The sequence below is a fragment of the Motacilla alba genome, chromosome 2 (genome assembly GCF_015832195.1).
Source record: "Motacilla alba alba isolate MOTALB_02 chromosome 2, Motacilla_alba_V1.0_pri, whole genome shotgun sequence".
NCBI classification, from domain to species: domain Eukaryota; kingdom Metazoa; phylum Chordata; class Aves; order Passeriformes; family Motacillidae; genus Motacilla; species Motacilla alba.
In genome coordinates this window covers 111,801,124-111,828,695 of record NC_052017.1, presented here as the reverse complement: position 1 = coordinate 111,828,695, position 27,572 = coordinate 111,801,124, and the positions used below count along the sequence as shown (strand labels likewise).

At 37.7% G+C, this 27,572-nt stretch overlaps 1 protein-coding gene across 4 annotated transcripts in view; it reads left to right on the top strand.

Moving 5' to 3' along the window:
- ST18 (ST18 C2H2C-type zinc finger transcription factor) overlaps positions 1-23,477 on the top strand; it is a 169,458-nt gene extending 145,981 nt beyond the window's left edge. For all 4 annotated transcript variants that reach the window (XM_038127386.1, XM_038127387.1, XM_038127388.1 and 1 more), the window contains 10 exons: positions 3,280-3,395; positions 6,593-6,655; positions 7,449-7,517; positions 12,624-12,686; positions 12,788-12,868; positions 13,919-14,140; positions 16,188-16,276; positions 17,752-17,855; positions 20,013-20,156; positions 20,966-23,477. In XM_038127386.1, the coding sequence (XP_037983314.1) occupies positions 3,280-3,395; positions 6,593-6,655; positions 7,449-7,517; positions 12,624-12,686; positions 12,788-12,868; positions 13,919-14,140; positions 16,188-16,276; positions 17,752-17,855; positions 20,013-20,156; positions 20,966-21,106 (1,092 nt within the window). In that variant the 3' untranslated portion in view covers positions 21,107-23,477. The remainder of the gene's footprint in view (positions 1-3,279; positions 3,396-6,592; positions 6,656-7,448; positions 7,518-12,623; positions 12,687-12,787; positions 12,869-13,918; positions 14,141-16,187; positions 16,277-17,751; positions 17,856-20,012; positions 20,157-20,965) is intronic.
- The last annotated feature ends 4,095 nt before the right edge of the window (positions 23,478-27,572 follow it).

Here is a 27,572-nt window from a genome sequence, read left to right as displayed (position 1 = left end):
TTGGGCTTGACTAGCTGCGACGATCATCACCCAACATACCAGAAAGAGAGAAGTGCTAAAGGTGTTTTTCTAAAGGTTTATCTCTCCCTCTAAAGATAAATAGCTGGAGAAGCACACAAGCCAAGACATGATGCTCTACTTTTAGTCTTCAGTGCAGCGGATCAAAAAGTATTTGTTCTTTATTTCTGACCTTCTGTGTTTCAGACAGATGCAACCCCTTTTGGGCCACATGTAGTGATGCAAGGTCCTAGAAAGGCAGAGTTTCAGTATTCCTTTGCCTCTATTTCCTTTGCACTGTCCTGATTTTGCAGCTAAAGGTGACTAAAGAAGCCACCTATTTAAATGTCTATATATCTCCCCCACTCCTGGGAAATATACCAGATAAAAACTGCATAAAATTGTTGTTGTTTCTGTATGTATGTGTGTGTATAGCTTTAGTTTAAAAAAAAAATAGAAATCCTAATAAATCAATTCAGGAAACTCACCATTAATATTTGAAAAAAACCCCTAATTATTTAAAGATAGAAAATGAAAATACTGCAATTATAAACCCTCTATATCAGTTATACTGGTGGCTATAGGTGTACTCCTGTCAGTCTTCACCATGAAACCTTGTTTTTATTAAATGACTCAGTGAAATGAAGCTGTGAACTGCAATACTGTAGTGTTTTGTCAAGCCTTGGACATACATAATTCTCCATCAGTCTGCTCTGTGCAGCAGGTATCAGACAGTGACATGATGAATAACTCACACACACACACACACGCACACACACTCAGACACACACGCACAAAGTTTCTGGTCCATCACTAGTGAAAGATCAGGATATCTTTCATATCTTTCATTTAATATAAGGAACACAAGTTACACATATGAAAATATTAACATAGCCTGCAGCACAAACTGTTATGGCAATTCTGGTGTGCTGCATGTGCATCCTGAGGTACATGGCCCAGATCAGGATCACAGTGGAGTGCTAGAGGGTCCTTTTCACCACCCCCTAATCCAAGCTTCTCTCAAAAGAAGTGGAAGAGGCTGATGTATGCCTGGTTTAGATACACAGGATCCAGGCAAGGCATGCTTTAAATTTTTAGAAACCCACATCAGTTAGGTGATGCAGATGTAGCCTGGCAGAGTTACTCGTTAGACAGGAAACTGATAAACCACCCTTCTTTAACCTCCATTAAATTAGGTGGAAACCATTTTACCAGTGTTTTTTGAAGTTATTTTGACATCTGATCCCTTCTAGATGGCAACAGGAGTTTAGCATTTTTTGTTTCCTTGGGGAGCTTTATGATTTTACAGTAACTCATACCGGTGATGATCCCTGCTTGCACTTATATGTTTGTAAGAAAGGTAGGTCAGAACTTGTGGATAGAAGTAGTCAGGAATTCAAATACCCATGGCAAAATCATCCCTATATGCCACTGCCAAAATTACCCTATATGACACTGGGAACAAGATTTAACCCAATTTCAGAAAAGTATATTTGATGTTGCTTAGATCTTGAACGAAGCTGACATCCATTTTTCCACTTTTGCATTTTAGCATTTTACTTTCCCTGTCTAGAAGACTTTCAATCATTTATTATTTATGCACCAACATCAAGACCTTCTGTAGTTGCTAATTTTCTCTGTTGCTCCTTATCTGAAGTTCTCCTTCAGAAATATAATTCCCCAAGCCTGAAATGTATGAGGGTTTTTCTATTTATTAAAAATAATTACTCATTAATTACTGTGAGTGTTTAGTATAGCTGAATATATGTATTTTTGCTTTCTATATTTGTATCTGATTAGATTATTCTCAACCAAATTAACCCCACAAATGTAGTTGAAAAAATCAGTAGTAATTGATAGAGCAATAATATGGCATCATTTCTATATGTATGGGAAGTGTGAGTTATAGTAGGCAGTAGGTAGCCAGCAGCAGAACGCAGAAGAAAGTCATATTGAGGATCCAGCCTCCAAACAGGCAAAGATGAGCTGCCAGAATTGAGGACCATATGGAAGCTTTATCAGAAGAAATACCCCTGCAGAGCTTACAAGACCCAGGAGGCAGAATCTCCACTTTCAGTCCAGATTCAACTCAGCCCTGTACTCTGTTAACAGCTCTGCAGACAAGCCTGCTCCTCTGTCCTGGCACATTTGTCAGCTGCACAAGCCCAGAGCATCCATGGCACCAGCACTGTGAGTTTAGCAGAGGCTGGGACCTTCCCCTCTCAACCACGGGCAGCAGTTTCTGCTCGTAGAGATGGTAATCTCTGGGAAAGACCTGAGTATTGGAATGGAATCACAAAACCAATGTGAAGTCCAAGAAGGGATTCATAGAGGTCTGATAATTGATGCTATATACTTTGGAGGATTCTTGAATGATAAAATAGCTACAGAGCATCCCTCCACAAAGAAAATACTTATCTTTCATAAAGATAATAATAATTGAAGGCATTAAGTCTCAAAACCATAAAAAAAAGTTATTTTGAAATTAAAAAAAAAAGATTTTTCAGAAAACAAAAATGCAATTTCCTTCCAGGACTCCAAGTTTCCAAAATGCTTTCTCAATGGAGTGAATGCTCATGATTCATACCACCCACCAAACAGCATGGTAGCAGTGATGATTTAGATCTACAAATAGTAGAAACCAAGAACTACCCTTAGCAGCCTGCAATTCAGAAAGCTTCAAAGTTGTTCTGTTCTTTATGGTTTTTGTTTTAACAAGAATCTGCTCTTTCAGTAAGATAACAGGACATTCCATTCCACAGACCTAAAAAGCTTTGCATTAACATCTGTTTATGTAAATAACAATTTTTAAAATTTATTATTGCAATTTTGTAATTTATGGTGCAATGGTCACCACTTCAACTGTATTCAAAAGTCAGCAATGTACTTGCACAGCAAATAAAAAGAACATAACTGCCAAAGTCTAGTTTGGCTCTACCAACAATCACTTCTCTTTTCTCTGTGTACTTTTCTTTGGCCCTTATCACCATCTTAAAAAACAAACACAAATTTCTCCTACATATGGCTTGAACCAACATCTGCTTTCAGAAATATTTACACAACAGTCTTAAATGTCTGCCTGTAAGAACCTGAAACTATGATATACTAAACTTTCTTAATTTCTCTCCATAATTTCTGTTTAATTTTTCTTTTTCTTTTTTTTTCTTTTTTTTTAACTTTTACAAGAGGTTCTCTTCTTTCCATGGCAAATTAAATTGTTTCTTGAATGTGAGAGGTCTTGAAGAGAGAAACCTTTTGTTACATTCTCATTTAATATTTCAGAAAGATCCAGTGAGTTCTCCAGAAAACATGGAAGAAAAGAAGTACCCAGGAGATGTCTCCATACCAAGTCCTAAACCCAAGCTCCATTCAAGAGATCTCAAAAAGGAACTCATCACGTGAGTCACAAAAAATGCTGCACTTTCCTTTGCCCTGGTAATGACTGGCTGTGCTGCTGTTCTGGCTTCTGTTTTGAAGTAGATTTGCAGGAGCTGAGCAGAGAGACTTGCACAATTCCCTGCCAGTAGTTAGGTCCACATCATGGGTATGCAGACCTGAGGTTTGGAGCTCCGACAAGCCAGAGTGTGCCTGGGGCTCTGGATAGATTAATGACTAAATTTATGCTGGGTGCCACTCCTTATTCCTCAGATAGATAGGTAAGAAGTGGGCAGCAGCTCCTTCTACAAAACGCACAGTTTCATAACATGCTACAGATTGCCTCTGTGAATGCTTATATAATTAAATAAACTTTAATTGAACAATCCTCATTATAGACCTATTGCTTAGAACTTGTGTAGAAGCAGTTAGGATTTCTCAGACAGAAAACATGCAGAGTTCATAAAAAGACAAAATACAATACAGAATGGGGCTTTCCAACCTGTAGGAAACAGGTTTAAGTCCTTCGCCTACTTCCTTCCAAGCAGAATTACTTATTCAGTCCCACTGAAAATCCAGTGGCTGTAGAAATTCACACCCAGGGAGTGTAGGCTAATACTCTCTTTTCCCTGTTACTGAGATGTACTAGCTCTGTGCTAAGTTCCAAAACCTTACTATTTAGAACGGCAAATAAATTCTATTAAATCTGTCTGCATACAACAGCTTGCTTCAGTTTAGAATTTCTCAATGAAATTGTCCCAAGCATCTCATAACACAAGTCACTTTTTAAAAATCTCATCTAGGCTCTTCACAAAATCCCTTTGGGTTCACATCAATATAATTTTGATACTAACACAGAGTTTTCACTGTAAGAGTCAACAAGGACTCAGCAATCATTTATGGCACTTTTATTTTTGTCCCAAAGCAGAGCAGGTCTCTCTAAACAAGTGTGGCCCATATCACTTAGTGATGATAGCCCATAACTGCAGGCTCACCCATGAATAAACAAGTCATGTCACGCCAACTTGTGTCCTGCTCTCCAGACTCGGTGGCACTGAAGCTCTTAGAGCTGCCTCTGTCTCCAGAATTTACATTTCCCCGGGGCAAGCTGCTGTGAAGAGCGATTCTTTCCTCTCGTGTCATGCAGTCTGCATGTTGTCTACTCACCACATTATATCTGCAGTCACAGTTCATGACCTAACTTGCTACAGGTCAGGTTGTCTTGCCTCTTCTTCTAAAACAAATGCATACAAAAATCACTGAGAGTTTATTTGTTGAAGGCTAATGGTTTTTATTTTGTAGTATTTATTCCTTTGTGATACTGACCTGTTTTGAAATACCTGTAATATACTTTTCTACTCTTCTAAATAATAACATCAAAGTATATACTAGAGCAATGATGAGCTTACAGTGGTTCAAAAAGTATCTAAAAACAGGTATCTAAAATGTAATTGTGCCAAAAATTAAATAAATAGTTTTAATTTATCAAAAGAATCCATAGGCAATATAGAGATCAGACTACATTCCTATGATCCCTCTGAGCTCAGATATTTTACTGAAAAATTCAGTACAGTTGGCTCCATCATGAGGAAGCTTTTAAAATGACATAAGCACTTGCAGAGAAAAATTTTGAATGGGGTTAGCACAGTTGGAGCAAACTACTGTATGAATCCCACCGTCTAGTATGTGCTTTCTATTTTTCCATGTAAATTCTGTTGGCCATAACAGCATTGCTCAGGTTGAAATGGGCTGTGAAAATGAGGCTGATGTCTTCCTAAGGCTTTTTTACAGATTTGAAAAACTTCCTAGCATTCTGCCAGCTCAGAGAAAATAGCCAGGTGAGCATCTCAGCCACCCCTTTTTTATTAGCATGGAGCACTAGCTAACAGTTTTTGTGCAGAATCTGCTTGCCATTTTTATCCATATTCTCAGTGAAAGAAAAACAGCTCTTTATAAGGCAACTCTCTAGGGTTGGTTAGAATGTTTCAAAGTACTGTACAATGGTATATTTAATTCACCTCCCCCTCCATGCACATGCTGCATTTCTTGGTAGCTTTCCTCTTTCTCAGAGGACTGTATGACTTGACTTCAGTGTTCCAACTGAAGAAAGGCTGAGGAAAAAGAGAAGCTATAACATCTCTTTCAGCATACCTCCATGTCTTGATTTAAATGAGTGTATCTGTTCTGTTAAATGTACACCTGGTTCCAGCCAGGACAGGGTTAAATTTTGCAGTAGCCAGGAGGTGGGGTGGCTGGGAGCTGGGGGTTATTCTATAAGCTCACCCAGGGAGAAGGTTTTCCTCCCAGTCAAGTAAGCTTGGCAAAGGGAGGTGGATGGGCAACACCAGTTCTGGTCTGAGCAATCATTTGCCTACCTTGTGCACTTTCTTATGGATATTTTTGGTGTTGCCATTCATTTTGTTATCTCATTGTTATTTCCAGTGATTTGTTCTTATCTTGAGATGCGGCTTTCACCTTTTGTGCCTCCAATTCCACTCTCCAGCCTGCCACAAGGGAAGGAGGAAAGGCAGGGGGGAGCAAGCAGCCTATGGTTTAGAGAGTCTTGGTGGGAACATTAATTTGGAGAGTACCATTCCCAAATCATAACAACCACCTTTGTATCACTTTGCAGTTCAGCTGAGAAACAGCTTGAGAAAGTTTTGTTCTCTTTCAGAACTTTCGATGCGTGATATTGATGTGCTTTCTCTTCTGCAAGCAATCCTAACACGTTTCTCACTTGTATCAGTAAATAAATATTGGATATGTTTCTAAAGAAGGTGCCTTATCTTAGTCAGAAGTGAAAGGAATTATTTTAAATATTACTGTTCTCTGGCCTCCGGTATGTTATACTGGTGGTCAGATCAGAAACTTCAGCTCCAACATCTATGAATTGCTGTGAAAATTTTGTGCCAATAATGAAACAGTCTTTTTAAGAACTCAGTTTTATAAGAAAAATACCTGCACAAAGGTAACTCTACACATATAAAATAAGGGTTTGAATAATTTTCATTGTGGAAATAGGAAAAATTCTTTCCTTTTGTGCGTCAAGTAATAATTAAGAACTAGAAGTGAAGTTTTTCTAGCTTACTGCAGTGTCGTGACAGCGTGTAATGATGAACGTGATTGCCCTAAGGATCATTACATAATTCACTGCAGAGTATGGTGAGCTATGTGGTGTATTGTATGTACTCTAATTTCTCATTCCTTCTTCTCTGCATAGCTGTCCAACCCCAGGATGTGATGGTAGCGGTCATGTAACAGGAAACTATGCCTCACACCGCAGGTAAGAAACAACAGGAAGCCTAAAACAGGAAATAGAGCTACTTCTAGCTGTTGTCATCTTTGAACCCTTTTGTACTAACCATGGATAAGTATTCAAAAACAATTTGCAGAAAATCATCCACAGAGAAATGCAGCTGTTTTTCCTGATTTTGTTATATTTGTGAAGGTGTGGACTTAATACACTGAGGCAGTTAAGCAGTATATGCTTATTACTGTAGCTGCATTTCTCAGCTGAGACCTGCAGAAAAGTCCTTTAGTGAAGTTTGCATTTCCCTGAGAGTACAAGCAGTCTCTACACAGATGCTGTTGCATCTGATTATAAATGAGGTTTCTGCATACCTCTTTATGAATGGCTTTGAAATTCATAATCTGCTGTTATAACCTGAGGATATTAAATATTTTTCTCAAAATAGCCTACTGTCAGTTTAGGTGTTGAAACAACAACTTCCTGCTTTTCCATTAGGAGCAGAGGAAAATGTTTTCTTCCTTCTACCAACCACGTGGATGAGATCCTCTAGCTGTCCTTCATATAGGAAACATAAAGGATGGATTCTGTGTACCACTGTCCCCTCATAGCAAAGCTTTACAGGGGCTTGGAACCTTTGTCCCGAACTACATACTTTTTTTAGTGATTTAAGAACCACAGCTTTATGCTGGTCCTTCTTTGCTGAGAATAAATATTTGAGAGTATCATTTTAACTAATATAAATCATATATTGTCTGGATGTTGGTGTTTTAGATAAATATAAATGCTTTGGTTTAGTAAAATATTTCACATCAGGTTTTCTTTTCAGTGTTTCTGGGTGCCCATTAGCTGACAAGACACTAAAATCCCTTATGGCTGCTAACTCTCAGGAGCTCAAGTAAGTGTTGACAATAGCACAAATGTTATTGTTCTTTATCTTCGACAAACATGTTCCCTGTGTTATTGAAGTGGTAAATTTGAATTGCTCTGAGCAGTATCAAACCTTTTTCTGAAAAGTGTAGAGAATTGGTTTGAAAGCTTTTGAGTGAAACAAAGTTTACTTTTCCCTATTTGTCTTTCTTTATTTTTGTACCCTTACATTTTCATTAATTAATCAGGGCCTGGAGGACAAAAATTGTGAACTCTAGGAAAGATGCAGTTTTCTCAGTATTTCTGAATCAGAGAGGACTAGAAAATAACTAATATGTAAGATGGATCTGGCAACTGATCCAGATAGAATTAATTGGAATTATTTAGTTAGAAATAAATCTAGTTAGAATAAATCTAAAAATGAGACCAAAATACCTGCAAATCCGTTTTTATTTGTCACTACCCTATACTGTGAGTTTAATGCCACTGAAGCAGGCATCAAGTCATCTGATTTCGTGCTGGCATAATTCTCACCATGAAATGTCACTTACAAAAGGACTGTGCAGGCTTTGCTATATAGACAGATGTATAGGGACATATGAATATTTCAAAAATCTGTAGTCAAGAGAGGCACTGGCAACCAGTCATCTAGTTATTGAATTGGCTTTGTCAATAAGGATGTGGGGAAAAGGGAAGGATAATTAGAGTTCTTTCATAGCTTTCCCTCTGCAACTTGTAAATTGGATCCCATAATAGATGGCTTGGAAAAATTCATGAATGCATGTAAAAAGGGGAGAACCCCGTGACTGTCCTTTCTGTCCTTTAGGTTCATCCCTAGTCCAGATAGAAGAAAATAAAGTCTGATCATGGCACTACTTTCTAATAGAATTAATAGCAAAAGTGACTACATTTAGGCTTGGAGCAGTGTTTTGCTTCCCCAGATCAAATGTTAGTGATCTTATTCCCTAGTCTTACAACTTAAGTTATAATTGAAATGCTGAACTGATGGTAGCTATGTAGTTGAATGTACAGGAGATGCAGCAAAATAGCAAAGAAGGACCATTTATATAGGCAGCTGTCCAAAGCAGTTCACAAAGCCAGTAGGTAAATTGGCACACTGGCACAATGCTGCATTTTTTGACATCTCTGATCCTCAAAGGTTTAAAATTTAGGTTTAGTTTGTTTAAAAAGAGCAGAACGGTTAGCAAGGGACTGGCTTGCAAAAATGCTGACAAATTTGAAGTCATTTGCTGAGTCATATATATTTGTCCCTGCTTTTATTGGCTTTCTGCCATACAAAGACACTCACACAAATATTTTGAATAGTTGCTCCTCATGCATCACCCCCCCGCCCCATTCATGTGTGAATAAGTAAATTTGCATACCAATATGGTTATTTTTCCACTAAAGCTTCTAGAGTTTTGGTCATGCCATAAGGAAAGAGGAGCAACAGCATATGACTTAAATGACAAACTGCACACTGTACGCCATGTATAATAAGTGAGTTGTGAAAGACAAAGTCAAAGTTCATGGACATTTCACAGACAGAAATATGTTGCATAACGCAGTTAGCATTTAATTTCAATTAACTAGAAAAAGAGCAAAAATCAAAATCTGTTCACAGACAATTTGCAAAAGGAAAAAAGGCTAAATAAAATTATTTTTCACAAATGTACCACCTTAATTTAGGTTCTTGCAAACGTAGTTCAGGTGATATTTTGAACAAAACTTTGCTTCTGTCTAAATTAACTCTTTTTCCAAAATGCTGCAATCATGCTTGTTATGGTATAGTGATAGCAATAGTTAATTGTAGCGTTGCTATGTGAGCAGAGGGCATAAATGCTCATAGAATCAGGCCAGGAAAGTACCCTTATGTAGTTAGGCATGAATATGAAAAAGCTGTGTATTTTTTCCAAATGTTATTCATGTTTAATTTGCCAGAATCAAGATAAGATTTTGGCTTTAATTATGAAACTCTACGCCAGCAAAGATACAAGGCTTCCATGTGATCCACAGTTTGGAAATAAGGAAGATCTGCTCAGAAAGTGGGCCTGTGACTCAGATTCTAGCAAATTTCTTTAGGAGGATTCCTGCTGCTCAGAACAATCTGAGGTGGTCAATTTAAAACATAAGTTTGATGATGACTCAGATTTTAAAGCTAAAAGGGATAATTGTGGCTGATATCCTATTTAATCAGCTTGCTTATCAAGCCTTAAATAATTTTAAATGTGTACTTTAGAGAGGCATTTACTTACAATTCAGAAACTTTTAGGAACAGGTGGTCAGTCTTACCCTTTGACTCATTTTTGCAGTGGTTAAATGTCAATTTTTAGGAGAGGTTTGAGCAGTTTTTCTACCCGGGTTCCACATAAAACATTGATACTGATTTATACTGAGTTATACCTTCCATAGGCAGTATAACAATTTCAGGAAATGGTTTTCTCAGCTGATCTCTATGGGTTTGCCTTGACTACAGTCCATATCCAACACCTCTGGCGAGCTTTTGAGGGAGAAAATGTACCAGAAGTGCTCCTAAAACTGCAGCTCATTGTTTAAATTTTACATGTAGTTGTAGTTCATCTTCCTAAAGATAAAGCAGTGCTCTTGTTGGAGAAACAGAAAAAATAGGAGGTACTCAATGCCCATTTTCAAGAATTTATATGTGAAATCACTGAGAGATTTTTTTTTTAATAACAAATTTGGAAGAATTGTACAAGAACTTGTAACCTACAACCACCTGAGGGTTGACATCTCTTAATTTGATGTCCGGAGACCTCTGGCCCTTCGATGTAAATCTTATTTTCTTGGCTCTGCACAGGAATTCATTATGGAGGATGACTCGCTAAGCTGGGGCACCAGTCCAAACACCACTTAAATCTGATTAAATTCCCCTGCATTACTGATTGAAAGGCAATAGGTTTTTGGTGTATTTTGTGTTCTGGAATTTCACAATCCATACAAAGATATAACCAATATTTAGAAAAACCAACCCAGTGGTCAAGATTAAGAATCTTGCTAATGAAGCTTTTTACTTATTTGTCAGTAGCCCACTTGAAGTATCCTTTTACAGTTTCATTAGTCCTGACAATATGTCAGCCTGAAATCTTCAGTGACCTCCAGAATAGCTTGGACTCCAATCCAGTTGCAAATCTGTCTGCTGCCAGAAGTGGTAACTACAGATGGAGTGATATAAAATTTAGTTCAGTGTCCTTTATAAGTATATTCACAACTACCAGACTTTCAGATCTGAATGTCTCACACAAAGAGCTTTTCTTGAATTAAAGTCCACCACCAGTCTATGCAGGGAGCCCTTCCATCTGTGATCATCAGATAAAACAAGTAGCCAAAATTAATTTCTTTAGGTTTTGGCAGGTGTTCTGGATTTACTTGTGAGCATTCACACTCTCCAGACATCTGCCCTTGCTGCCTGCTCCACATGACATTGTGCCCAGTCCTTGTCCCACACTTAAACAGGTCAACATTCAGTTCTACACAGTCAAGCATGTCCTGGCACTCTGCAAACCCCCACCTTTACCTTTGCTGTCAGTGTGAGGCAATTCATTTTGCCAAAAATATTTTGTTCACTAAGTGTCATCATGAAATGTTTTGATATCATCTAAAAAGAAAAAAAAATCACCCCTTTCTTCATTTGAAATAATGCTGAATTCTGCTTGAATAAATGCATAAATTTGCTCATGTCCAAAAGAAGTCAGATTTTTGACAAATTAATTGTTCACAGAAAACTAGTTTTAAATATTCTGTGAAGAGATGCACCTGCACACTCAGATGTGCTATTACAATTATATTTGTAGGTGTTTTCCATGGCAGCCTACAAATGACTAGATGAAATCACGAATCTCTTTAAAGCAGGAAAGATTCAGTAACAACTGAGACCCTTAAGAGCATATTGAACCCTGCAACTTTCCTTAATGGTTCAGTACAACATTATTTGGCACAACTCCTTATGTAATTCTGATGCTCTGTAAAAATAATAGCATTTAGAAGTCTCTTAGGGTTGCTTAGTATACGAACTTCGTGTTGTATAATACAGAAACATAGAAAAGGCTGGCATAACTTCTAAGGCAAATGTTTTTGGTGCTGCTTTGTTTGCTTAGGTATGATAATATTCTCTGAAAAAACCTCAAACTAAACCACTCCACAAATATATGGCAGCCTTAAATAAAAAAAAAAATTAAAAAGAAAAATTAAAGACAAAATAAAATCTCTATACTTCTAAGATGGAAGGTGTTACCAGTGAGGTCCTGCTCCAAACCCCACAGAAGTCAGTGGAAAGACCTACTGACCCAAGTTGGCTTTTGGGGCACAACAAGCTAGAAGCCCACCCTGCCAGACTGCTGGAAAAAGCACAGTAACCAGCAGGCTTTTTTCTTTTTATTCCTTTCATTTTTATTTTTATTTAATATTTCTTTTTCTTTTTATTTATTATTTTTATTGTATGGATGTTTCAGTATTAAAAATTCATACTTGAAAAGGCTTGTTTGTCTCACATGCGCATAGAAACCACTTTACTATGAGAAATAAGCATAATCCAATTGCTCAGCTGAAAATCCAACTGAATCTCAAGCAAGAAAGAGACGGTCCTGTGGTATGCTTACAGTGCTAGAATACACAAATTATTAAATTCAAATTCTGGCTACCGTCTACTGATGCCCAAAAGTAAAACTGCTTCTCTGCTTTCATTTCTCTTTCTGTAAATACTGGCACAGTGCTTATTTATATCTCTACCTGAAAACATCATACCAATAACAAACAAACATATAATAGCAAATTTACAGATAGATCTATATCAAGCTGCTTTTTTCTTCTCTTTGTAATTTTGATTCTGTAACAGAAAAAATGTTTGATGCAAACATTGATATAAATGAATTAAATCAACACATCATGTACAATATATTTCACATTCCATATTAAAACTCTGCTATTTTAAAAAAATGTCCCCCAAAAAGGGAGTCTGCTTTTTTAAGGAAAAAGACCAAAACAGCAAGAGGTAGGTTTAGTTATTCAGCAAAAGCTCTGCTGTTCTTTCTTCCACTCTAGACAAAATACAGATTGTACACATTATTTGCTCTGTATCTTTGTGACCATATTTTGTAATTCCTGTATTATTCCATAGGTGCCCAACACCTGGCTGTGACGGCTCTGGCCACGTGACAGGGAACTATGCGTCCCACAGAAGGTAACAACCATCCCATCACATGGGGCTCATCATGCAGTGCTCAGGGCTCTCAGCTGGCAGCAGCAGAAAGAGGTGGCTCTTATTCTGTGTGCTTCTTTCAGCTTGTCTGGCTGTCCTCGTGCCAGGAAAGGAGGTATCAAAGTCACTCCTACCAAGGAAGAAAAAGAAGATCCTGAACTTAAGTGAGTACAGAAGCAGGGGTCCACCACCAGTGGAGGGGAGGAAATGGCCTGTAAGAGTTCAGGACTTGAGGAATCATAAGGAGATGCCCCAGTTAATCTCAACCATGTGAGAACAGTGCCCAGAGCTGGAACCAAACCAAGTGTTTCTGCTTCTTGTGGAGTTGGTGGAGTCCATCACCTAGGAGACTGAACAGTGAGGAAGGATTGCTGTATCTGCTTCTATTGCTCCAATTATTTTAAAGAGTGCTATGCAAGTGCCAATTGGTTGAAAAATTTGGCAAAATGAAGGAAAATTATTACTGACTGATGTGAAACATGTCAGCTAATTAAATCAGAGTGACACCTTAAAAATATGTTCCAGAGAACTTAAATATCTGTAAGTCTCATGTCTTTTCTGCATCTATGAATGAAAACTTCACTTAAAGTGAAAACTGGAAACTCAATAGAGATTCACTACATTCCTGGCTTGAATGCACATTCCATTAAAATTTGTAAATGATAACTGCCATAATGTAAAAGTGAAGACTTAGTTGTATGGAATGTTGTCTTAACATCTGCTAATGGTATATGTGAAACTGCATAACAATTATAGAGCAGCACAAAAAATTCCCTATCCTTTCTTTGCAAGTATTTGCATGGATTTCCATGCGAGTTTTACAGTTATAGGAACCCAACCTCTACTTCATACCAGCAACCAAGATAGAAAGGAGACAATGTTGACTTTCCATACACTTGAAGAAGTGTGATGTATTGCCTGTGATAGAATTTCAATTTTCTTTTCCGGTAAAATACCATCTAAATGAATGTCTTATTTTCTTAGTCTCTACAACTCTATTTTAAATTGCCATATTTTATGATCAGCTGAACCCCCCATAACCCAGCTTGACAAGAGCTGGATGCCCTGGTACAGTGTGCTACCAGGGACCAAGTCTTACTCCATTAAAGCAAAGTAGCAGAGGCATCCAGAATGATTTTCTCGGGGAATTTTTGAGACTGTCTTTGCCTGCTCTCTCCAGTGAAAATGAGGGTTCTTTTGCTGTGTTTCTGTAGATGCCCAGTGATAGGCTGTGATGGCCAAGGTCACATATCAGGTAAATACACTTCTCATCGCACTGCTTCTGGTTGTCCTTTGGCTGCCAAGAGACAGAAGGAGAGTCCTGTCAATGGGTCTTCGCTATCCTGGAAACTGAACAAACAGGAGCTGCCACACTGTCCTTTGCCAGGCTGCAACGGGCTGGGTCATGTTAATAATGTTTTTGTCACCCACAGAAGGTATAACTTTGTGTTTTCTCTTTTCATTTTCCCTTAACGTTCCACTATAAATTGGCAACATGTGAGTTTAGAGTCAGAATAAATTGTGTTAAAGTCTTTTGGGTAATAACATTGCAGCTAAAGTAATACAAAACAGAATTACTTTGGGAAACTTAAACTTTTATGTTTTTTTCTATGTTCCCATTGAAGCATGATTTTCCAAGGTGTTCAGATTAGTACAGTGTCTATGCATTTTAAAATTAAGTTGAGTTCTTTCCAAGGGAGATATGGAGTTGTATCTGCATATCTTCCAAAGAAAAGAGAAATATCATTGAAATGTCACCAGAAAAGCTTTAGCCAAGAGTCATTCATTTCAACTTTCCACCAGTGGAAAAGTTATACTCATAAACTTTGTATTTAAGCAGCTAAAGTTACACAAAGAAAAAACAACAAGCATGCAGCTCTTATATGGATTAAAAAAGTTCAAAGTTAGAACAATCTTACAAAGAAAATTATCCTTGCAGAGAAGAAGTCACACATATAACTAACAACAATAAACACCTTCTATCAGTGTGAAAAATAATAATCTGACCATATTGAATCAAAAATAATCAAAGAGTCTGATTGGAAAGTTTGTTTTTCTGTCTTTAACAGTAATTAAGCCTACATTCTCTGTTTCCTTTGCTTTCTTCCCAACACTTTGAGCCAACTTCTCCAAAACAAGAAATACCCATGGTCATTTGAATAAATTCAGTCAGAGTCCAGTGTTATCCTAATTTTTTTTCCTACATCCCATCTAAAAGTCTTTTCATTAGGACACTATAGTAAATTGTTGCTAATTAAGCAAGTAGCAAAAACTGTATTTTAGCTGGTAGCAATTCATAGTACAGATGATTCCTGTCCTACATAAGACTGGGTCACTCTTAAGATCATGTTAGTTAAAATGACATAGCAAATATAACTTTGTTTGATATCCTTTCCTAGGACATTAGAAACCTCACAAGTAACTCATGGCTTTCAAACAATGTCCTAGTTAACTATTATCTGGGCAGAGATAATAAGCAGAAATTTAGAACTGAAGAACTAGCATCTTTCTGTATAGCTTTTAGCTGAGCTAATGAAATCTTAGGTTTTGTTGCTTTGTTGTTGGTTTTTAGTTTTGTTTTTTTTTTAATGTGGAAATGCCATGTCTGTTAGGATTCTCTTTTTTAAAAAATTTTTACACACACACACACACACACACACACACGCACACGCACACACACACACAAATATCAACCATTTTCCTGTGGAACAAAATTTTCCCTCTCTCCTTACTCGGCTACACCTAAAAACAAATCCTTCTGCCAGTTCTTCAGCATATGGGTATTTCTTCTTTGTTATTTATAAAGATAGTATTAAGACAGTGCAATTCCTCTTAGCCCTTTAGTGGGCTATAAAAATTGCCTCAGATAATTACCAGCTGATGAAATTGTAAGCTTTGAAATAGCAAAATGTAATTTAATGCGAACAGTGGTTAAAAAGCAAACTGACTATATAATGTAACCATTCAAAAAAGCTATTACAGCCTATAGGGTATATCCAGAGTTATTATTGTATTGATCATTATTATGTATCAACAAAGTGATACAATAATTGGGCTCTGTGGACATCATCCCATTAACTAATTTTTTTTAGGATAGTAAACTTGCCATTTTAAATACCATCCTCTCCTCTCCTTTGGAGCACAATCCCTTGATAAAAACAGTTTATAAGTGTTTGAATGTAAAGAATTCTGTAAATGCATCTTCATATAGCTTAACAGTGGCTGCTACTGCAATTTTGATTATTTTGAAATATGCTTAAGAGTTGTTTACTCATAGATTGAGATTTCTGTGCCAATTTTCAAGCTGGAATATACAGCTAAATGACTCTTTATGAGTTATGTCATTCCCCGAAGCCATGCTATAATGGAGATACTGATGTGACCTTAGGTACAGAGGTCTGTCCAAGTGCATGATAATATTGCCTGAAAGGATTGTTGCCATTTTCAAGTGGGTGCTAATGTTTTTTTTCCTATCTGTTTCAGCCTGTCTGGTTGTCCTCTGAATGCACAAACCATAAAAAAGGGCAAAATTTCGGAAGAATTAATGACTATCAAGCTTAAAGCAAGTGGCGGTAAGGAGATCTGTAAAAAATTATGACATTTATTTAGATAGAAGGGCCCTGACTCCCATTTATACTTGTGCCCCTTTATGCCATTCTGGCATTAATTCTCACTACTTTGTCTCTAGCAATAAAAAATCTCGACTAACAAAAAATATTTGCATGAGAGATTATAAAATTATTCTCATTTATATCTTGATAACTGAACATTGAGGATATGCTCTTGTTCCAGAGCATTATGTTTTTATTTGGGTATTCTTTCAATATTGTTTTATTAATAAACAATTAGTTACAGATCAGGAGGACTTAGCTATCCGATGAATGAGGTAAGAAGGGAGAAATATTGTGGGCAGAAATTGACTTATCTCTCTTACTTCATTCCTACATGGTTTAGTATCTATGCAGTGCTTGTACAATTTAGCTAACCTAAGTGCAAAGCAATAATTACCAGAGTTGCAGGGGGAAATGTGTAGGAGTCTCCCTTCTTATACAATGTGCTTTAGCAAGTTGGGCATTGAGCCAGGATTCAGGAAATTTAGTCTTTAGCCTCCAACTGCTGAGGAAAACGGTTGCATTACTGCTTACAGGTTTCCTATGCTGGCTCCCCAGTAGACTCAGTTCTAGGCTTTAAAGCAGTAACAACAGTGGCACAAATCTCCAGGCAGAGTTGGGCTTACAGTGATACTAAGCAGAAACAGGCACATGCATTTGCCAGCAGCTGCTACAGCTCAGTATTTTTCGGGATAAGGCTTTCATTAAAGAACTGAAGCTTTTTTACCTTGCTAACTTGCTGGGATGAAAAAGACTGGCTTCCTTTTTTCCTTTTTTTTTTCCTGTAATACTTGTTAGCTTTCTAAAAATTTCACCCTTTCCTTTCCTGTTATTTAAACTTCACTATTTATCAGATATAATTAAGGCTGTGCTTGTTGAAGTTATTCTGCACAGGAGCTTGCCCCTACAGAGATTTTTGCAAAATCAGAAACAGGTACAGATGAGTGAACAATTATAATACTGGTGAAGATGTTGCCCTGGTGTATTTCCTGAAAAAGAAGGGTTGCTGTTGCATTCCTTTTACAACAAAACAAAACAAAACAACCAAACAAAACCCCCACATCCAAGCACCATAAAAATCTTGTCATGTATTAGGATAAACTTTCCACCTTCTGGGCAATTTTTTCCTTTCTGTACCCTCCAGCTTGTAGTTGCACGATGCAATGAAAAAAAAGAAATAGTGAAAAAACTAGGACTAAGATAGCCCCATTTATGTTTCAGCTCATATACATGTTTAACTGGAAGGAAAGAATTTTGACAGTAAAACCAAAGTAAAAGACAATATAAGGATCAATCATTTGTTGAAAAGCTTATTTTAAGCTTATTTTAAGCTTAAGCTTACCTGGTTAAGTACCAGGTAATGCAGCTGGTTACTCATACATCCATTTACTGGTGGACACCTTAAATCTGATGTTGTTATTTTCAACCATTTACAGGTATTGAGAGTGATGAAGAAATAAGACACTTGGATGAAGAAATAAAAGAACTGAATGAATCCAATCTCAAAATTGAAGCTGACATGATGAAACTTCAAACTCAGGTATGCCATAAATGTGAAACCTTTTCCTATGCTATGTTTAAGCACGATAAATAAATTAAATGCTATGTAAATGCTATGTTTAAAAATAGCTAGTCTCCTCTGCACTTCTTTTTCCAAGCTGTTGTTTTTTGTTGTTTTCTGTAAATGACCAGTAGGTATTGTCTTAAAGATCTGGTGAATGACAAATTCAGGACAGTTTGTAACTAATCTTAGCAAGCAGATATGAAACATACTTGCCAAACAAAACATCCATTTTCCTTTGTTGACCAAACATCTGCTTACCGAACCATGGAGGTCCTATGACTTGAGTTTTTAGGGATGATGATTCCTCTTACAAACCCACTCCAAGTCTTAAAGAGAGTTGAATTTAATGAGTTCTTATGTGTGCCTAAGAAAATTTTCCTAGTTTAGCTCACCCACTGTCAATTATTCAAGTAGTTTGAATTTTGCCTCCAGGCAACAGCTGGTAAAGAATGTATACCTTTTGCTAATTTGTGTAGCAGAGGATTGTGATGGGAGTTATGCAAAGGAGTCATTCTCTTTCATCATTTTTTATACTGGAGAGATTAGGCTGGCTTTAATATGCTGATAGTGGTTCTATGGAGTGAGCTGTATAGCTTCATCCCTTCAGACTCCCATGTACACCTGCAAGTTAACCTGGGCAGACTGGGTAAAAGCATGAGGAGAAGCTTCAGAATTTTCAGAATAAGACTGAAATAAAATTAAATCTGTGAACTGAATATAAATTCAAACTGATCTAAACCAAACCAAGTGTAACCATACCCCCCTCTATTCACACCACATTGGAATGAGCAGTGTTGACTCATGCTGTTTTTGCAATAACCACTGCATGTGTGGTCTAAACAAGGTAGAAGCCTGTGCCACCTGTGCTGTATCTAAACAATCTGACTTCACACTACAGCAGTTGTGGGGATATCCAGCCCAAACTGCCCTGCAGGGGGGTTGTGCTCACTGTCTCAGGACACTCGGTTCTCTCTGGTGATCACCGTGCTTTTGCATAGAGACTGCCCAATTTATGCAGTCACATTTCTTCTCCCAGGACATTCTCCCTGGTGAAGACCAGCAAAACCTGAACTGAACTACAGCAGAAGCCAAAAATCTCCTACCTCCTTTTACTCTACCCCAGCCAGGTGTTAGACTGCTTTGAACACCCTCCAGAGGAGGGGTTGTAGTGGACAGGTACACAAAAAGGGGTTTCTCACACTGGGGAGTTTTGCTAGGGGACTGTGCCTGAGCAAAGGAAGTAAAGCGGCCACAAACAGGAAGCAATTAAATAGAGCAAAGAGGTGCACACTAATAAGGAAGGGAGAGTACTGTGGAGCTGTGGCGGGGCACAGGGATGGCAGCCCTCGGATCAGCCCTGCTGAGCTATCTGCTCCCAGGACAAGAAGCAGGGCAGGAGGGAACCAGACCCTGCCATTGCTGGTTTTGTTTTTTCAGCACTGCTTTTGACAGATCTGAGTATATCCCAGACCTCTCACTTTAAAATGATACCATTTTTTTTTCTACCTTGGATGCTTTTTCCTGCTCTTTCCAAAACCCTCGTTTGCATTCTGTTGGTCAGAGATCATCTTTGTGATATGTGCTCAGCCTCTCAGTTTCCTTTCCACTCTATTTTTTTCTCATTGTTCCCAGCACCAGGCCTGTTGCTAATCCCAGCCAGCCCAGAGCTCACCCAGGAGCAGGGCGGGAAAGTAGCACAACAGCTAATACCCGTGTCCTTGCTATTGTGGTCGAGCAGCAGGGATGCTGTAAGAGCAGGACAGCAATGAAAACATCAACCTCCTTTCTCCTTCCCTCTGCCAGCCCTGAGGCCACACTCCGTCCCAGCTCCACACTGACCTCCTCTCCAAGCTCAATTCCCTCTTCCCACTCGGGGGCACTCTCTAGTGCCTTGCTGCCGCAAGGTTTCTCCATGAACCAGCAGCAAAGTCCCTCATTTCAGATCAAATACAACCTCTTCTTTGCTCTGAATGTTCTGTGGAGAAGTTATGTCTCTCCTAAAAAAAAAGCATAGCTGAGTTTCAGATTTATCATGGCCTCTCTCATCATCACCCATCTGATATTTTGGGTTCAAACTGCAGTAACAATGCTGCCAAGGGTTTGTCTGTGTTTGTGCCTGCCTGTCTCTTTTAGATCACATCTATGGAGAGCAATTTGAAAACAATAGAAGAGGAGAACAAACTCATAGAGCAGAACAACGAGAGCCTGTTGAAGGAGTTAGCTGGCTTAAGCCAAGCCCTTATCTCCAGTCTCGCTGACATTCAGCTGCCGCAGATGGTAAGCCCACAGCCAGCAGGTTAACACCTTCTTTTGAGACTGTCTTGCCAGCACTCGAAGCAGATGAGCAAGCTCAGGGACTGGCAGGAGCACTGGAGCTGCATTAACAGAGAGAACTTTTAGGCTGATTTGCTTTGCAGAGATGCAGGATCATGAAGTCTGTGTGGTAGTAGGTGCAGTTGCTTTCAGGAATGAGCCAGCCCTGGTGTGTCTGCCCTGTACCACACCATGCAAGGCAGGCTTTCCCCTCAAACCTCCCTGTCTGAACACCCACCCTGCACAAAGAGTGAAAACTTCACTCTCATGAGAATCTTCATTGACTTAGCTCCCAGATCAAAACTATAACCTGTTTCATATAGACGATTTTTCTGGAGAAAACCAAGCTCCATCTTCTCAAGAATTTTGCATCTTACTTTCAAACAAAGGCCAAATCCACAGAGGTAGTCATGTTTCCAGTCCCCTTTCCAAATGTCAAGAGTATCACTGGAAGATTAAGAAAGGACAGTTAGGGGGAATGTCAGTGACAGTCCCAAAAAACAAATAGACCACAAAAAAAAAAAAGGTTACAATAATCATCAATAATCATAATATTTCTGACTTCTTTTCTTGCTTGGAGAGATTAGGGATTCCCCAGAATGTGCAACTCTTGTAATTTCCGCAACCCTTCCATTAATTTGGATGGCTGCCCTGTTCATGACTTCTCCCCAGTTGCCATATCGCTCCTTTGGCATGCTTTGGGGTTGGGTGTTTGGGTTTTTTCAGCCTTAATTTTACCTCCTACAATTATAATCTGTTTTGTCTTCATTTAGGGGCCAATCAGTGAGCAGAATTTTGAAGCATATGTAAATACACTCACAGACATGTACAGCAATCTGGAACGGGACTATTCCCCCGAATGCAAAGCTCTGCTGGAAAGTATCAAACAGGCAGTGAAGGGCATCCATGTGTAGGATGTGAAAGCTGCTGGGCAACAGAAATTACTTAACAGCAGTAAACTCCAGATGGATCTGTTAGGAGTTCATGTACTGCTAAGGGGTGTAGGTTGCCATGCTGCATTTACAATTGCAACATTGCACTAATTTTTTCCCAGCTGACATAAAAAAAGAATAAAACCACAACAGACTATTTGTATTAACAGCAATGCACTCTGTTAGTATATTGTATTTATTTCAGTACAATTTCTTTTTTTTTCTTCTTTTGCACTCAGTTTTTGTAAAGTGAATGTAAAAAGTGTGTGCGACTATTTTTTATATTTTTTATTTATTTCTAATCAAAGAGTTGGTTTTTTTATCTTTTAACAGCATTTTTGCGGCCTGCCATATTTTTACAAATGTGTTTATTAATTTATTTTCCAATGGGATTTTAAATAGACTGAAAGTTATACTGTAAATTAAATAACTTGCTGGGTTTGTACAGGAAGAAAAAAAAAACCTATGAAAGTAACAAATGACTGAACCGTGGTTCTAGTTTTATTTTCCTCACATCCTGCTTTTTTATAATGGCTTTGTATCAGAAATGGGTTTGCAGTAACATGAGATGCGAAGATGCACGGAATGAGAAGATAAATGGTGCCCACTAGTGGGGAGCTTGGGCTCTTAAAAGCACAGTATGCTGGAAAACAGTGTGTTAAAGAATATGTTAGCAATAATGAAATATAGCAATCAGCAAAGCACTTGACTTGGCTGTGTGATTTAGCCTATGAGAATGATTATTTAAAATGTTTCAAGAGAACTTCAGATTTATTTTACCACTGCAGCTTTTGTTCAGAGTTAGCTCATGGAGGGAAATGACAATTATCTCTAAACAAGAAGGGTAATTAGGTAGGTACTGGTACTTTTTTAGTATGAGACATTGAGGTTTTAAGCAAGTGACCAGTATTGCAATGGATTTGGATTTAAAAAAAGCAAACACATCCCAAGCTAAAGGCTTTGTACATAATGAGTCGAACACATCTCCCCTGAAATGGCATTTAATACTGGTTTGAAGGTAATGGCAGCTGAGAAGGCAGCGGTCTGGAGGGCAACAACACCCCTCTGGCACCACGGTGGTCGCTTGTCCCTTTGAATGACCGGTAGCAACACCGTGACTGGTTTCTCCCATCCTTCTTCACTAAGACTAGGCTGATACTGAATTTGTCACCAGTCTTCTGGTAGGGTCCCAAGTGCTACAGAGCAGACAGACAGGTGGAGGTGTGGACAGACAAGCACTTGCGCAGAGGTGCAGGCGTGCGCCTCGGTATCTGGTTAGCCTGGGTGTGGAACTTCTGAATCCGTCAGAAACTAGCGGTTGCTATAACAGAGGCAATGTCTATTTCAGGGATTGTAAGTAATTAAGCATTGTTTCAGAAGTTTTTTTTATATTTATTTTTTTTAAGAAAAAGGTATAAACAACCAGCTAAACTGCCTTTTTTGTATGCACACACACCTCATGTGCATATGTGCCTCAGTGTAAATGTATACATGGATCTAGCGTGTGTTTAATTTTTCCGTGCTATAATGAAAGTGTTTATTTTTATTAGCCGCATTTATATTTAGATTGAATATGATGGCATTCACAGGCTTGACATATACAATTATATTATTACTGTTCCTGCACAAAAGTACTATTCAGAAGTGATTCAACTCTCATGCACTGTGGTCACTGTTCTGCATTAGGTGGGGCTTGCTTTTTGTTGGGGGGTTGATTCAACTCTCCGATCTTAGTTTAGACAGGGGAAAATGTGTGTTCTTAGGAGCTGTGTTTATTTTTAAATTGATTTTTCAAAAGCTACCATATGTGCTGTCTAATATAAATAGGAGAACACCAAACAAAAATTTGCTATTAAAGTTATTGTTCTTGCTAAAAACTCAAAAAGCAAACATTTGTTATACTTGTTAAATGCATACAAAACGAGTTCACTCATTACAAAGACTAAAGTTTAATTTACTACATATTTTAACAAATTTGTTATATATTTTATTTAATTAAAAAATTCTCTTACTGACCTATGTATTTAATATTATGATTTACAATGGCTTCAGGTTAATTTATCTGTGTTTGGTTGTTTGCTCAGGATGTTCTGTGAAGTATGTTTGTATTTATTTGCCTCCCTCGTATTTGATGTGTTTTGTAATGTGCACTGTTTTTTTTTTCTTTCTGTTTTTCTTTTTTTTTGTGTTTAAATGCATTGATGAGCTATACTGTAAATTAGACCTTTTGTAAAGAGCAATGATGTATGCATTTTTTAATTTGGAGTAGTTTGTATACTGTTTCTTCATACAATTAATATTTCTTACATCAAAACAACAAAATTGTGTTCTGTGCTGTACATTTGGTGTATGGTAGGAAATAAAATTGATAATGAAATATTGCAGCAAGTTTGTTGGGTTTTTTGGCCTCTAGATGCCGACTTATATTACACTTTCTTAACTGCACCTGGCACTATATGATGTGTCATATGTTTCACTTGCTTTGTGTACAAAATGTGTCATCCTCGTAAGTAAATTTCTGATATAAATAATTTAATTAGTGTTTTACTTTGGCAATTTGAAATAAGGAGGAGAAAAATAGAACCGCTTAAGAGGTCCTTTTCACTTCTGAAGGGAAAAAAATTTGAGATGATAATCACTGCATTATTTAATGCATTCTTTTCTTGGCAGTTGTAGACTTCATTTATACTGATAAAGTACAGGATTTGTGCTGACCTTTAACAGCTGCTAAATGATGTTTAAACATAAAAGCCATTGTAAAGTTTCCAGCAATTCGGAACCACCCACTGTTCCAGTGCAATTTTCTGCTGAGAATTGCAGTGCTTAGACATTGCAGAAATAAAAATCTGCTGGTTTTAGAAAGACAATATTTCCATGTAATGGACTTTCTTTTTTCACTGCTTGTTGTAGCGAAATCAGGAAACAGTTTTATTTAGGATGCATGCTAATGGCTTCAGGAGCATTTCTTGTCTCAGATTCCAACTTTCCACAGACAGAGAATAATTTTCATTTGGAAAATAAGTCAAATTAAAATACCATAAAGCAGCTGATAATTATTTATTTGAATAGACATATTGAGATAAACCAAAATGGACTGACACATAAAAGTTACATGTCCTGCATGTAGCTAGAAGGGAATTAAAAATTTGTTTCACATGAATCTGGGATGCTCACAAATCTTGCCAGGTTTGAAGCTGTAGAGTCAGTAAAGCGCTGGAATGAAGACAAACCTGTCCTGGGAAGCTCTGTTCCAGTGGAGTTCAGAGTTTGCTTGCTCTAGGACACTTATCCAAGGGCACTATGAACAGGTTCTTTTTATTAAGACATTATTAGTTATTTATGTAATACAACTATTAATATAAAATAGTATTTTAAGGGTTCTTAAAATTTACTATTAAACTTCTGTTGTGGATCTTCATATCATGAGACACTAGTGAGACAGTCTCCTCACACATCACAGACGAAGCAGAAAACAGGTCTGTCTTAGCAATGTGCCTTAATGGTAAACAGATAATGACTGAGGCCCACATTTTCATTTTGACTGGCTGCCTAAATTCAAATCACAAATTTAGAAAGCTTTATTGTCAGACAGACAACTCTTCTCATGTAATTTTAAAAGTTCTATAATAAATATGATTATCTGCTGTTTGTAAGATTCAGGAAAGACAGTGGTATGAGAATGTTGGGGTCTACATACACCTAAGAAAACTATGCTCTAATCTCAAATATTTCCAGCAATCTGAGACAAGGATTGTGAGCAGAAAAGCACTTTTCCTAGTGGTTTTGGATATGAATATGATATCCACAGTTAGGTGATGAAATTATTATTATCTAAAGACTATCTACATTCATCTTTAAACAACTTGCTCTGATAATGTTTTGGTGTTGAAATTATGGCCTTTTTCTATTAAAAAAATACTTAAGCTATATTCATTATTAAACTAATATAAGCTGGGGGGTTGGGGATATCCCAAAACAACAAAATCCATTGTGCTTGAACAACCTTTCAAACCATTTTCATCTTCTGAACGTTCCACTTTTAACAATTGTTCTGTAACTATGCCTATAGAAGGGGGGAAAGTACTTAATTCAGTAAAAATACATAAACTCCAATTTTTTAATTAACTTCAGTTGAAGCTTTAAATATGGAAGAGAAGGAAGGGGAGCAAGAACAGTCAACATATGCTGTCCTGACAGCTCAGGAAGCCTATCCTCTAAACTAACCATGATGAAGAGTTTTGAGTCTATGATGCAGAAAATAGATTCTGTAGAAAAGAGATTCTGTTTTCTACTGCAATTTTATGTCTATGTACTAACTAAGCATCCCTTCTCTCTTGCTGACTTAGTGTATATATCTAACTGTGTCATGGCTTTTCTACTCAATGCGTCTTCGTCCTACTTACACTGTACTTTTAATAAGTCACAGGATTTCTTGATGGGAATTTGTTACCATGCAGTGACACAGAGTTATGACACAATTCCTCTCCTTGGTTTCCTCCTGTGTTCATTCAGTGCAATACATTCTACTTGTCTTGGAAATTCTGCTATGCCTAAACTTTTTTTATGATTCATGCAGCTGTGTAACTTGGATGCTGCCAGGAGATCTGCACCAAAGTCCTTTGTTCAACTTGCTCAGGATACTGTGGGATGATAGAGCTCCATTTAGCTTTTGTGTAATGTAGGACAGTGACCTACTTTTAGTACCTTTCAATATCTCGTTCTGGCTTGGTTTTCTTCTGTCTCTTTTGCTCTAGTAAGTCTTAGACAGCCAAGCTTACACATAATTGCATCAGGGATTAGTCTGATTTCCTGTCTGACTTCATGGTACAAATTGCTTCAACTGCATTTCATTCTTAACGAATGTTCCCAGAGACATTGTCTAAGTAAATCTCAGGACTTTTCAGTTATGTGATAGCAATTGCTATTTAGGTTGCTGCTGTCTGCTCCTGAAACTGTTACTGCACAAGATTTTTTCCAACCAGCTTTTTGTGCCCAGCACCAGCTTTTGGTGCTCAGCTTCATATCCCTTGGAGGAACCTAATTTTTAGAAGCTAAATGCACAGCTGGTTTTGCCAAGCAGGTTCTTTTCCAAATTCTCTTCTCTGGCCAATCCAAATTATCAGCTACTAAGTTTTCATATTATTTTCATAGCATTGTTAGATATATCTGTATATATCTTATATATATATATATATATACCTATCTTGTTAACACTTGTTTTCACGAACAATACATCATGAAATTCCAGGTGGGTACTTGTACTCATCCCAGGTATTAAAGAAAACATCAGTTTTGTTTCCCCAAGCCTGGCTCTAAACCGTACCAAACTCCTTGTTTATTGTTTGTGAACATCTTTTTAATTTTTATATTCCTTTTCACGGAAAATAAAAAATAAGAAAAAACAAAGGAATTAATCTCATTCTTTCTTTAACTGATGATATTTTTCATCCAAACATTTCTCTGAAGCTGGGGCTAGGGTTGAAGCTATCTGGCTAGCAAAATTCCCTAATTACAGTAATATGTAGCATCCTACAGTCACCCTCTGCTTACTTCTAAAACAATTTTAAAAAATCTGAATTAGGACCAGGTTCTAGACTGATTTCAAAATTATTGGGATGAAATTGATCTGATCCTTTAGATGCAGGATGAGGTTAGTTCCTTTGGGAGGGAAGTGCCTAGAATTGGGAGTTGGTTTCTTTAATTCTGATTTACAGTCAAAAAGGTTTTAGGGAAGGAATGAAGGTTTTTAAAGGCTCATAAAAACTTACCAGAAGAATGAGTGTAAATTGAGTTTCTTCAGTGGAAGTGCAGTGCCATCTCCACAGACTGAATAGCTCAGCTCTTTGCACAGACACATGTGGCAGAGGTACTGCACATGGAGCACCAGTGTTGAGGACAGTGAGGGGACAACCTTGCATTTTCCAACTGTCAGGAGACAAAACGGCACCTCAGAAACCCGAGACTCAGGTGTTACTCCAGTTTCTAGGTAACCCTGAGCAAGACCTTTGCTTCTAGCTCTGGGAAATGAAAATCACTCCAAAGTTCATTGGGAACAAGCAATGGCAGTCTTACACAGGGGCATGAGATACACACATGTGTACAGTGAGGAAGAAAGAGCCAGAGGAGATGTGTAAGGGCATATTACATCCCCTGATTTTTTTTCTTTTCTTTATAAGACATCATTACAGTCTTCATTTTGTTGCCCTGGTTTTTATTTTATGGTTTCCCACAAAGATATCGTCCAGTTAGTGCTGCTGGCCAGTCTCAAACTAAATTTTCAAAATGCAGAAGCTAAATTTCAAAACAACAGAAGCAAAGGCTATAAAAGCAGAAGTATTTTTATTGAGATAATGGAGCTCCTACAGATTTTGTGAAAAATCAGCTGATTGCTATGAGAGCAAAATTATGATTCATGAGAAGAGGGAAGAGGAGGGAGGTTCAGCTGTTA